Source organism: Abramis brama, assembly GCF_963993115.1.
Source record: "Abramis brama genome assembly, chromosome: 5".
In the NCBI taxonomy this organism is placed as follows: Eukaryota; Metazoa; Chordata; class Actinopteri; order Cypriniformes; family Leuciscidae; genus Abramis; species Abramis brama.
In genome coordinates, this window is record NC_139967.1 from 19777421 (window position 1) to 19791791 (window position 14371).

Sequence of the window (14371 nt, forward strand, 5' to 3'; positions counted from 1 at the left end):
GACAGCTTTTAAAATTCATCTGAATAATGTGTATTATTGGTTGTGTCCTTTCAGCAGACTCAACTGTAGCCTAAATTCCAACCCAAGAGTTAATCTGAGCCCATCTGTTTAGACAGACAGTTAGACAGACAGTGTTAAACCTATTCTCCTGTAGATCCACACAAACATGTGGATCAGAAACATGTTGTATTAGTGTGTTTGTGTGCATGTAAAGAATACTGTAGCCTACATGCTGTAAGGTGGGCGTTACGGAAGGTCATGTGATTATAAGATGCATCATGAAACCCAGTGAAAAAAAAAAAAAAGGTTATGTTAATTATAATATTATGTATACAATTGAGGTAAGGAACTGATTAAAGAGAGGATCTGATACTGCTGCTACAATTTTTTTTTTTTACAGACTGTCCTACTGATTTAGATTTTTAAGTCAGATGGTATGGAAACACTACTTGGAGCACCAACTGTTATTTTACTCCGAAGATTTAGCTTTTATTTTGACAAAGGGCAAAATAAATTAGGAGAACTACTGTGTAGGAAAAATAAAAACTATATACAACAATCACAGACAGGATCAACAGGATCAGTTTTCAGAAGAACTCTCCATAATTCTACACTTTTGCCTTTTTTGATTAGGACGGAATTAAAATCACGAACTCTGTTTATGAAACCTAACCTCCTTTGGGAAAACTAGTTCCATTTCAATAGGATCTGAACAGGGCTTCTGTGTACACTGACGTTCAAAAGTTTTGGGATCTGTACGATTTTTTAAATGTTTTTGAAAGTCTCTTATGCTCACAAAGGCTGCATTTTTTGGTCAAAAATACAGTGACAACAGTAATATCAAGTTTTAACTGTAGGGTCCCCAACTGTAGGGTTTACCTGGACCACACAAACAAGATTGAATCAATCTACTGGTTTAGTCACACAAAGGGATTCACTTTTTATTGCATTATGTATTGAGCTCTCATATGCTGAGATTAGAGAGTAGTACCTGTGGTAGGGGACGGGGGCCGAGAAGAGAATGGTGGTTTTGCAATGCAATCCAGCCCTTAGAGATTCCTGTGATGTTGACATCTCACAGGTCCAGGCAGTGACACACAGCTACCACAAACTTCTCTCTCAATGCTGCCATTCAATACCGTTTGAGATTTAGGAGTGACAACCAAAAACAAATCTACTCTTACTAGAGGACCAGTGATCTTAAACAAGTTCTAACTAATGTGTAAGCCTTCAGTCATAAAACAAATGGAGAATTAATTGACCTGAGGGTGCAAAGATTGCATCATATAGATAGATTGATCTGCCAAATTTTCTGCCATGGGAGAATTTACTGCGGCTGCGTAGATGGAACTCAAATCCATCTTGAATTTGATAAACACTCCAATAAAATTGAGGTGAAAAGGAAAGCAGTTCATAAACGTTTATGGAGAGCAAATGTGAATACATTAATGTAAACAGCTATCGTAATGAACTTACTTTTGCATTGAACTTGATTAGTTCATTAATCTTCTGACATCTCAGAGCTAAATCAGTAAAACAGTATGCATTTTTGTCTCAGACAACACACAAAGTGTGTTTGTTGAGTTATTAACGAATTACTCTGTTACCAGGGTTGCTCAAATAAATCAGGAGTCTCAGGAATTTAATTAACCATGTGAAAGGCAAAACTAATAGGACTTTACATAATCAGTGGCTAAACCTTGGACCTGAACACGAGGTAAAAACTACCAATTCAAATGCAGTTTTCCATAATTATGGTGAATTAAAAAAAAGTTCAATTAATTCAAACACGTCACAAAAATTTTGTGCAATTAACCTCCAAAAATGGATGTGTGCTGAAAAGCTGTTGACAGCTCTCATTAAAATTAGCCTTAGAGAAGATGATGGAGACAGAAACTCTGGTTCAAAACCTTAGTGAACTGCCTACTGCCTTCTAAGACAGCATCTTAATATCTTGTAAGCACATGTGAACAATTTGGGACAATCTAATTACACAGGAACCATTAAAGATTGCAAGGGCACACTACTTATGAAAAAATGAATATATTTACATTACATATAAACACTGAAATATTTCATTAAAAAAATGAGTCAATTTACATTTCGTTGTGACTTTAATGAATATGTTGCTAAGCTAACAGCACAATACTCTATTCAACATAAAGGTACATGACGCACAAATATTGGGTAAGAATTAATTTGTGGTTACATGGAACAATTTTTATTGATGCTTTTGTTTAAAGATTTAAGTTTTTTAAGTTAACATTTCTCTCACCTCATGCACCACCTGGGATTTTAATTCTGGGATTTTAATTCTGGAACAGATAGATGAGCCAACATATCGGGGACATGCTTATGACGCCCTAAAAATCTGCATGCACTATCTGTCGCTGTTAGTACATCAACAGACTACTAGGGCGGCCCTCTAAGCACTAAACATTAGGCGATGAGAAAGGAGAATGAGGCTCTGGCGACTAAATTTTAATTAGTCGGTTAGTTACAGAAAAAAAAACCTCCACAGAAATTGGCAGTCACGCAGTCACGGCTGGTCCATGGGGTAATATGTCGGGTAGACATATGTGCAAGTAGTAGCCTAAAGTTAGCCACTTTACATGGCCGTCGCTCTAACGTTAGCCTAGATAAATGTGTGCTAATATTAGATGCATATCCAAGTGTTCAAGCGGAGTGTGGAAGCGAAGTTAAGTACCGCAGTTTCTGCACGTTTAACTTAACTTCCACGTCAATGCCATCGGAGTGCATCTTCTCCAAGGCCGGCTTCATTGTGAGCAAGACATGGAGCTCACTTCTCCCCGACAACGTGGACAAACAGTTTTACTAATAGACTAGTAACTAATAGAATAATGGCTTAACAGTCTAGTAACAGTCTAGTAACAGTCGACTAGAAAAATCTGTAGTCTGGGGCAGCCCTGACTACAGACATCCAGACACACAATCACAGAAATGGCCACAAAGACCCTCACACGCTGAACATTGGATCATAACCTGACTCTTTTCATCTCTGATAAGCTATGCAAATACCAGCCGGGGGCCTCTTGACATTATCATTGTTAGCTGTTGCATAAGAGGCACAGGAATGGCTGGAGTGGAGACCAGTCCTACATGCACATGCAGTGTTATTCACTGGAACAGAGGCCCTAATCACTGAGTTTTGCTCTTCAATGCTGTAAGTGGACCCTGTGGACTACATTTGCCAACAAAACCTCACTTTAATTGATTACTGATTGAAAGCATTCAGAAGGTCACAGTTATTGGAATGGTTGGTGTGGAAGAGCTTTGGTGACATAGATGGGGACACCAATTGGCTTTAAAAAGCATGTTTAAACACTTATCAATAAGTAATCAATTGAACATTCAGCTGTGAGCTGAAGTCTGGGGGTCAAACTAGAAAATTGCTCTCATAGGCTCCAGGATCTCTGTGATTTTAGTCATCTCTCATTCCACTGGAATAGATCAGGACCCACGGGACGGGCCAGACGCTCAGATAAGAGCCAGAAATACAGAGCAACGCAGATGAGAAAACCCAGCTCACTCTTTTTAAAGATGATATACTGCCAATAACTGTTGTACGAGCAGCCAAACAATATGAAATGCCTCTGCTGTGGGAGCTCTGGTCACATGAAAACAAACAAATATAAGATCAACTAAAAACAAAGTTATCAAGATTGATGGAAACCGATTGCTTAAAAGAAAAATACCACAGACTAAACTGAAATCTTTGAAACTCTTTGAAATCAACTCCAGATTTTTGTAGCACAGGCAGACCAGCAACAGTGTCTCCTGATGTTAGTCAGATTTCATTGCTATCACCCTATATAGGCCAATTTGCCGTTCCCTTCCTTCTTTCTTTCTCTTTCCTTCATGTGTCCGTGGATCTGACTCAGGCTCTCTTAGCTGACGGAGAGACCCAAAAAAAAGATGGAGAGACCCAAAAAAAACCACACAAGTAAGAAAATGAAGGGGTGGTTAAGAACACTTTGGGATTGACAGATACAAACCATTTGTACTTAAAAGTCACTGGTTGATTATTCCCAGCAACCCTAAATAGTTCTGGGAAATTGTGGAGCTTTTTGTAAATCAGAAGGCATTGTTGTTGTTACTGATCAAGCAAAGAATTCTTCTGCCGGTTGTTAATGTAAGCCTGTTTAGAATGTAAACTCAAGTCAAATGGTATAACATGACCTCAGAGAGATGATTTATAAATTAAATTTTTAGAAAGATTTAATTTGTATATGCTATATAAAGTATATAACATATAATGTATAGTATAGCATAGCATTAAATATAGATATAAGTGGTTTTTAATTCTATGGGAATTGAGGAGTGCCAGCTGTGTTTTCCTCATTCAGCTGCTCGTCTTTTCTGTCAGGCATTCTCTATAAAACAGGCAAGACTAAACTTACCAATACTCTAAAAATAATTTTCTCCATGTAGCCAATGGGCTAAACGCTTCAGTAATTACTGTAATTTACAAATCTGTGTGTGTGTTATGAGGAATGTTAAACAGCCTAACATTGTTTTTGAGTTATGTATGCAAGGATGTTTGACATTGCATGAATGACATTGAATTTGTATGAAAGGCTAGGGAAATTAAAGATTTGTCACATTACATATATAAAATTTGACCAAGGTGTTGATGACTAAATACATTTTCACTTACTGCCATTGTAATATACACCATGTACACTCTACCAATGCACTACTTGATTAAAGTTGCAATGAAATCAAAATTGACAGATTATTATAAATGATTTATTTGTGAACATAATTCATGTACTACATTTACTTTCCCTCTCCCTCGCAAATAGTCATATAAGGGAAATAATATTATATATATATAACTTTTACCCAATGCAGGACTTGAAGAAGGGGGCTGGGATAAATTCATCTAGAGCAGTAGCCAATTTTATGCCTCAAAAAGAATTCGACCTTTGATCTCACAAGCTCTCCGAGCTTGTCTATGTATGAGAGTCCAAATTCTGAGAGGCACAGCAGATTTACTGCTCCGAGATTGCAATCAGAGTGCAGACGGTGTGTATGACAGCACATGCATCTGAAGTGGACAGGAATGGATTGAAGAGCGAGCAGAAGATAAAGCACAATGATTGGCCTAGCCTCTTAACATGCAGAGGCAAAACCACAAAAAACATTGTTGGAGGGAGAAGAAAGACAAGTCTAAACAGACTACAATTTGCAGGAAGAACAAAAATGTAAGGGCAGCAGGGTGCAAAGTCACTAAGTAATTCCTTTTCTTGAATGTTCAAATGGGTACTTTAAGCCAGAAATAATAAAAGACTGGTGCAACATTACAGCCAGCTTAATGTCAGTCATTATTCAACTACGGTGTTTTCTTCTTTCTGTGGTAGGTTCTCCCTGAACAAAGGTTTTGATTTAGGTTCAGTGTATGTAATGAAGTATCCAGATGCTAGTGCTGTGCTTTGATGGTGCAAGCGTATCAAAGTACATGTTCATTTAATATAACTCAAATCTATCAGACAGTATTAGTCCCACACTGTACTGCAACAAAATGGCCATAAAGTACACTGAAATAAAGAGTCTGACCCTGAAATGAACGAAGAATGCACTAGAATCACCAGAATGGTAACAATATCATGTTTCATGCTGTTCGGGACTGTACGTCTTGTACAAGTTTGCCCTAAGCTTACACACAAAAAAAACAGTTGGTTCTGTGTGGCTATATTTTCATAATAGTAGGCTATACAATATCAAGGCTTGTAATTTAAATACGGTAACTGTAACAGGTGTGGACAGAGATAATGTCTGTTTCCTGTGCTGACAACACAGTTTAGTCTACTACGTTTTGAGAAACGTTTTAAACAGGCTGACTGAAGATTTGAGGTGGAGGAGATGTGTGTATTAAAGCTGTCAAGAAACACTGTCGTCTGCACTGGAGTGTTTGCATATAGTGCTGTGAGGGGCAGAGGAACGTGTGAAGGGGAGAGAGGTCAATCAAGTGGACATTCCTAGCTATGTTGTCTGTGAAACCTTGCAACACATCCTGCAACTGAACTTTGACCCCTGGAAACCTGTGACTACGCAAAACCAGGGAGCATAAGACACAGCTGTAAAAAAGCTGCGAGAACGTAACTCAAATACATACACTTGAACAGATCTGTATAGTACTGCGACAGTATATACAATATGAGAAATAAGGCTTGTGGCAAAACAAGCAAACAAACTACATCTAAAACTATTAATTAAGTGACAAACACAAAAGGGCCAGTCATGTTTTGTGAAAAGCTTGTTCTCATTCCCTCTGTCCCTCCACCCTTCTGTTCCCCCAGGACTTCATTTAACCTACTTCTGTGTGAAACTCCCTTCCAGATGGTGCTCACTTTTTATCAGTCTTCCCCTTTCTTCCATATTTTCCCACAATATGCCCACAGACTCCATGAGTAAATGAGAAATAGTTCTTGACTTATGTTTCAGTGCACCACTAAGAGAAACTCCTTCCTGCCTAATGCCATTAGTCTGTGAGAGCATGATTTATATACAGTATTTTGCATTACTGCACTTCATTATGGCACTATGACAGTAGTGCAAATTTCCAAACTTGGTTTTTCTTTCTTTACTTTTATTCTATTGTTTATTTTACTGCGTGTATAGCCGTTCAAAATTTGGGGTCAGCAAGGTTTTTTTTATTTTTAAGAAAGTTATATTTTTATTACTATTAATAATTAATTATTATTAATATTTTATATACAAATACACATTAAATTGATTAAAACATGACATGAAAGACATTTAGAATGTTACAAAAGATTTCTATTTCAAATATATGATTTTCTTCTGAACTTTCTATTCAACAAAAAAAAATTTGAAGGATCATGTGACACTGAAGACTAGAGTAAGAATTTAGCTTTGCCATCTCAATAATAAATTATGTACATTTTAATTTGTCAAAATAGATAACAGTTCTTTTAAAAATGTGATTATATTTCACAATATTACTTATTTTAACTTATTTTAAAATTTAGCCTGGGTGAGAATAAGAGTCTTCTTTTAAAAAACTTTTTATTTTTATTTTTATGTAACTGACCCCAAACCATTGAACAGTAGTGCATAAATTCTACATGAATGCATTTGGCTGACATTTTTATCCAATGCGACTTGCATTGCATAATACATTTGATCACGTTCATGCATTCGCTGTAAATCAAACTCATGGTGTTGTTGCTAATTTCATGCTCTACTGTTTGAGCTACATGAATGTTAAGTATTGCTACTGTAATAAAAAAATATCTCTGTGGTACTAATACAATCGTTTTCTTATATCCTCACATGAAATTAGTACTGGGGATGTTTCTGTTAGAGATTGTAATGATTATTAATATAAGACAGATCTCTGCCATTGTATTTTGCTTTTACAGTACAGTACATAATTTCTCACTGGTATTATTTCGTTTTTAAAATAAGCAGATTTTTGATAGTTATCAGTGTATTGTTGTGCATGTAAACACCTAATGCAATTTTAATGGATTTTTTTTTTTTATCAGCTTTATCATCTGCTATGCGAAAATCGTAAGTCCAATTGCTTAGAAAAGTAATAGCACATTTTTCCTCAACAAAAAACACAATTTCAGATATAATTTAATAGCAGATAAGATAAGAGCTGTTACGTGTCAATGTTTAGACGTATAGCAGCAATCACCACTAATCATTGACTAATGGATCTTTGTAAAACAGTAGCTGATGTCTAAAGGAGGGCAGACAGTGCAAAGTCCAGTTAAGACACCCCAACTGTTTACCTACATCTGTTTGGTTCACAGCAATCTGTTTCATGAAGTGTTTACAGGAGGCAGTTCAGAAGCCTCAGTCTGTCCCCGCTGAGAGCAGGTGCACGGCTGAGTCTCAGCTGCTAATCTCATTGAGTAGTTGTAGCCCAATAACACCGCGACCTGTACAGGATGAGACCCTTGTTCCTCTGCCCACTTGTGCTCCGTAAGCAAGCTGGCAGCACATGCCAGGAACTTAGCTAGCAACCTTATGGTGTGTATAGTCACCAGAAGAATTGAACTTCTGAACTATGAGACACCCCGATACAGATCTTACAGACCATTTTATGTATGTGAAAAGTGAAAATTAGAAAAGCAGGTGAGAAAAATATCCATTCATGATTGTAATGCAACAAACTATTGAGCATGAACCTGTAGACTGCAGACAGAATGTGTTGTTTTTGTGGTGCATTGTGGGAGAGAGAGAGATAAGCACCTCATTAAAATGATGCCCTATGTGTACGAATTGACTGCATCTGGAGTCTCAGATAAGACGTATAATATATGGTAGAAATATAATATTGACATTAATGAGTCTTTGAGTGTATGAGAAAGCCAGAAAAGCAGCCAGAGAAAGACTTATCAGTCAGCTATAAACACTAATAAATCACCTTTAACAAATTACAGCCTAAATCAATCTTCTGTCTATTGGGCTTTTGATTTAACCAGAAAAGATGGTCTAAGAAAAGGTGTGGAAACCATTCACTACCTTTCTTAGCTTACATGCTCCTTAAAGGTGCATGGACAATACAATCATTATGGATGAGTGTTTGTGTGTGTGCTGTATACCCAAAGTGCCACATTCTCAAAGGTTTCATTTGATACCCTGTTGCTAAGATACTAAACACAAAACAGACGTGAATACACACGAATGGGTTCTAGGCAATGAAAAAGAGAATGATTTGTTTTCAAAATCTCACATTGTCAATTAGCATAATCTGTGTGTCTGTTTCGGGGTGTAACTCTTCCCGTGGATTCTAAAGAATGAGGTTCTGCTCGATTTGTCAAAGCCGCCATGATGCAAATAACACACACTGAGCAGAGAAACCGGATCCTCTTTCTTTCTTCAGCTTTCTCTTTGTTCATTTAAGAATGTCAATCAGCACCAAAAGATTAAATATAAAACAAAAACATCTTTAGAAAGTAGTGGTCAGCGATACTGATTGTACAGTGGCCTATATCTAGACAAGGTTAATGTACATATAATTAAAATATGTACACTACCATTCAAATGTTTGGAGTCGGTAAGATTTTTTCATGTTTTTGATAGAAGTCCCTTGCGCTCACCACGGCTGCATTTATTTGATTAAAATACAGTAAAAGCTGTAATATTGTGAAATATTACAATTTCAAATAAATAACTTTTTTTACAATGTTTTAAATGCTCCATTTTACAATGTAATTATTCCTGTGATGGCAAAGTTGAAGTGCTCAAGAAACGTTTATTCATTAATACAGTTGTGCTGCCTAAAATTCTTGTGGAAACCGTGATTCTTCAATGAATATAAAGTTCAAAAGAACAGCATTTATTTTAAATCGTTTGAACAGTAGTGTGTACATAAAGCTTTATATAAGTGATATGTAAGCTCTCTGTTGGCTGTCACTTTTAACCCACACTAAAGGCATTTTTAACGGTTTCACGTGATTTCAAGTGGAATACTTAAAAGTAATGGCTTAGTTTTAATAACTCTACAAAGGAAACAATGCATCATCAAGTACAAATGGTCTCATTTGATTAAAAAAAAAAACTGTTTTAGTTTTTGATGATCTTCCAGTGAATCAAGACCTTATAATCTGAGCGATCAGACCAATCCAAGCGCGCTCCAGCTGTAAAACAATGTCCGATTGGTATCAACACGTCATCCCTACCCACTATAACCGAAAACCATTGGTTGAACTTTCAAATGACGTTGAAAAACACTGCGCCATTATCGCGATTCGCGACATGATCAGATCCCGGAAGTCCAATAGCTGTAGCCAAACAGCATGTCATGTTAAAACATGTTAAAATCTACGCATCATGTTATGTTGTGTGTGGGCTCATTTAAATCGAGACAAACTGCTCAAATAAAATAAGTGTGATTTACAATAGTTTACTAATGTTTTGAGAAGTTACAAAACAGAATGTGGCACTAAAGCCTAATCTGTATACAGTTTGCATGCGCGTCGGCAGATATTTTTTATGGTTTTACCTCATCAAATTGCAATCGGTTTGTGAGATCGGACAAATTTAGTAAATCCCGATCGAGTCATAGAATGCGATTATCGGCTGATACCGATCTGCGGCCGATCGATTGGAGCATCCCTAACAGCCAACATTTAAATGTTTCCATTTCAAAAACAAGTATAAACATGATTGCCATTAAAATGTTATTAATGCTATTAATATAAAAACTTAAGTGTAATTTAAATATCGAATAGCAAACTTGTGAATCAAAATCGAATTAAATCGTGAAATTTGTGTCGATACCTAGCTATTGGCCAATGCCAATAATCCCAAATTGCCTTGACTGAATGACCTACTGTGGGCGCACAGAATTAAAATGATTGGGCCTTAATTCTTCTGCAGAAATAAACCTGTGAGAATCAAAGGCACATGGGTGCTTGAGTATTTATCGTCTGTGGAAGGCAGAGCAAAAGAACAGGAAGGAAGAGAAATGAGCACCCCTGTAATGATTACAATTACAGAGCAATTTCATCAAAAACTATCCATCAATGGAGAGACTAGGGCACAGACACAGACACAGACACAGACACACACAGACACACACACAGACACACACACAGACACACACACAGACACACACACAGACACACACACAGACACACCAGTTGCCTTAGAAACCACTGCTGCTGTATAATCTCTACCACAATAATGATACACCTTAAGAAAATCTGCAACAAGAAGGATTTATAACTCAATCTAGAATATTTCAGCAAGATCTTTTAAGGTTTGGATGGTAATCACAAAAAAATTAAAAAAATTATGACTGTGAATGTCTGAATGGGACCTTTAACTGCACGTGCCCGCCTCTATGCAGACCAACCATTAAAAAACAAGCCTATCAGCACCCTCTCTTCCTTCAAGCTTCACTGCCCTCTGTCCACTCAGCAAGCCAAGACACCTCTGGAAACTAATGACTTCTGTGTCTACATCCTCATCATCCACCCCAGGAATTGTTATCATCACGTTGATCTGATTTCTCCCAGTTAAAATGCAAACCTGAACTGTGGAAAACCTGGAGAACAAGTCTGAGATCATATTAAAGAGGCAAGATCTTCCAAATTGATAGTACTACTATTGGTCTGTCATCAGTCTGAGAGCTGACTCCTGTCAATCAAGCGCTCCATGAACTCAATCCACACTGATAAGAGGACAGAAGGATGAAGAAACGTGAGAGAGTGAGAGAAAAGAATGAGAGAGGGGAGGAGGGCAGAGGGAAACAGGACCGTGGCTTAGTCAGACAAACGGCTCTCTGTTTGGACTATCACTGAAGTCTCTGTCCTGTTTTTCGCTTTCTCTCTCTTTTTCTCCTTCGTGCATTACTCCTCTATCCATCTTGCATTCCACTTCCAGTTCCCATCCAGTTTTATCTCTCTAGAAATTACCACACACTCTGTTTCTGCTATCTATCCAATCTAATCTCTTTATCAATACATCTGAGGAATGATGTTGGGACATTCATGACATAACCCTTTTTCCCTCCTCACATTAGATACACAAGGCATTGTGCAGAATGAATGCAGAGGGCATCTCAGTGCACTAGAACCAGAGCACTCACTGTGCCTGGCACCGCTAGCAAGTCAATGCGCCCACACAATATACCACCCCCAGTCATATGCCACTAAAAACAACTTCACAACACAAGAGAACTTCAAATAGACTGACACATTTTTGACCTCTAGAGTTACTGTTTCTCGTGCTCCCCGAGTTGTCGCCTGAAGGTGGTTCTGGGGGAAACCGCTATACATTTTGTGTGGATTATTTGATGAACAGAAAGTTCACAAGAACAGCATTTATTTAAAATAAAGATATTTTGTAACAATGTAAAATTAAAGTATTTACTGTCACTTGATCAATTTAATGCGTCCTTGCTGAATAAAAAATATTATATCTATCTATATGTGTGTGTGTGTACACACTCACACATATATAAATAAAATATTTTATTTATAAAAATAAAGATTTTTTTTTACATTTTTAAATAATTATTATTTTAATAATTTAAACAATATATTTTTTTTATCTATTAAAAATATAATATATACATACATTCATCTCATATCAAGTCTACCACCAAACAGCCATTTTATTCTCAATACTAGATAAATGTGAACTGGTTAAAAAAATTTGATCAACCAATTATCTCAAAATTTTGACCTATCTCAGGTAGCTGCAAAACTGTTTTGAGTCCAGAATAGGGTAAAACATGTGAAGAAACAATAATGCATTCAACACATCAGGTGCAAGATTCATGCAACAGTCTTTATGGCATTCACATGCTGGAATAATAACCGCACTGGTCATCACATAAAACTGCTGAATCACTCAGATTTACTAATGGACCTTCATTATTCTAATTAGGCTGTGTCTGATCAGACTTGCCCAACTGTGAGTTTAACCTAAGAGCTTAAGCCTCAATTTATAAACAACCGTACCACTGACATATGTGTACTATCATCTTAAACCACAGTCAAAGGGCAGGAATGTGTTTTAGAATTAGTCACGAGCAAAAGAAATCGTGAACATTTACGTGATTCTGTGTGCAATGATCAAAAGAGAAAATCCTTTACCTGGGTAAACAATGTAAAGAATGGCATAGTGGTTTGACCCTGACCCTTAAAAAATGTCTTGGCTTTTGATGTGAGACATGTTCAAGAGACCCCCAAAGCAACCTGTGTGGTCTTCTAAGTGCATTTTAAATGGACTCAAAAATTGTTCAGAGCTGCAGGGCGGGCTGAGTAAAAACCCAAGGTCTGAACAAGTGTTCCTAATGAAACCTACACCAAAGACAACAGCAGAATAACAGTACGCAAAAATAATGTCTTTCCAACCATCCTAAGGCTATAGATCATTTTTCAACAGATCATCATCCATCAAAAATCATACCATGTTAAGCACAGTTTAAACCAAGTGTAAAGTAACAGTTTTATTTGGCAGAAACCATGGGAACTTTTGTGTTGGGCCCAATACAGTCAGAGAGAATCCCAAATCTTACCTGGATGAAGCAATGGAAAAGTCTCCACCATCCAACAGCCTGATTTTGCAGAAGAGCATCCCGTTCACAAACGGCACAGCCGTGAGCTCCTCCAGGGTGAAGTGTATCTGAAACTTGAACTTCTTCTTTTTTATTAAAAACGCCATATTTTTTAAAGGCTGAACTTTAGATGTTTGAAGACAGAGGTAGATGAATACAGGGAAATTAGTTTCTTTTAATCTGGTGCCTGAAAGTTCTTCTCAATGTTAGTGCTTTGGTTCAGCATCTCTGAGAGGACTGAAGCTGTCCAGAGGAACCTGGGGTGGAAAACAGTGGAAAATCATTAGACATTAGAAAGACATTAGACCAAGTAAACATTAGAAACTACATCATAACTTACCTTAAAACCAATACAGGGGCAGCACTGTGGGAAGGCTACAGTCTTTGCTGAAAAGCAAACAGATTCCCTGGAGAGTTAGTTACCTTCAAGAAATCCATTAGCCTATATCCAGGTGAAAAGATCCTTGGGACTCCACTGGCAACATTCACATAATCAAGGAAAACGTAGTATGCTCCTTGAGAGCTACTGACAATATTTAGCTAAATGACCATCATATTTTCTCTCTTTAATCGAAAGTAGTCGCCTGTTGTTTCATGTCGTAAGTGAAAATTTGAATAGAGACAGTTGAATACTTACGTCGATGAGCAGTTTTCATATGGAAGCCAGGACAGAAATCACTGGACGGAACGATTTAGAAAACGACCCATAATATAATTACTAACCAAATGTAAATCGTATCGAAATCAACTGTTTGGCGTTGAGTCAAAAGACTGACTGACTGACTGACTGACTGCTCAGGACTGAAACGGTCTCTGGCTCTTTAGTGAACTCCAATAAGCGCCGCCTCCATGGACGCGTGGATTTCCCTAAATACAGCCAGCAGTTCAGGTCACAGAGAGCGTTTGAAACTCCCGTTACATCCACAAGAGCGCAACAGTGCTTCGACTCAATGTAAAGCCAACAAAAGCACGTTATGTTGAGTTCAGGCGCGTTGTTTAGCTTTGCCATAATGTAGGTTATGATGCTAGCTTTGTAGATGCATCAATTATACAATAATTCACCCCTAAAACCCTCAGCGGTTTCTTGGGAGGACGAAAACAAACGTTCGTGTTGTCAAGGAGAATCACTATCCTAGTGAATAATGATGAGGATTTCGCGCGCTTGTGTGATTTGCTCAGGTTTTGTTCTAAAATGACTGTAGCGGCATCTCGTGGCCGTATTGTCATTTTGACGTATTGCTCGTAGCCTCTCTATCAAATATACATAAAAGACAGTGGCATACAGGGATAATACAATGT

General features: G+C 37.4%; 1 protein-coding gene across 2 annotated transcripts in view; it reads right to left on the bottom strand.

Annotated features, from left to right (window-relative positions):
- Positions 1 to 13915, bottom strand: part of eeig1b (estrogen-induced osteoclastogenesis regulator 1b) — a 36716-nt gene extending 22801 nt beyond the window's left edge. For both annotated transcript variants that reach the window (XM_084113749.1, XM_084113748.1), the window contains exons 1-3: positions 13710 to 13915; positions 13413 to 13459; positions 13034 to 13329 (exon numbers count right to left, since the gene is read on the bottom strand). In XM_084113749.1, coding sequence (XP_083969875.1) covers positions 13034 to 13179 — 146 coding nt within the window. In that variant the 5' untranslated portion in view covers positions 13180 to 13329; positions 13413 to 13459; positions 13710 to 13915. The remainder of the gene's footprint in view (positions 1 to 13033; positions 13330 to 13412; positions 13460 to 13709) is intronic.
- Positions 13916 to 14371: the final 456 nt, after the last annotated feature.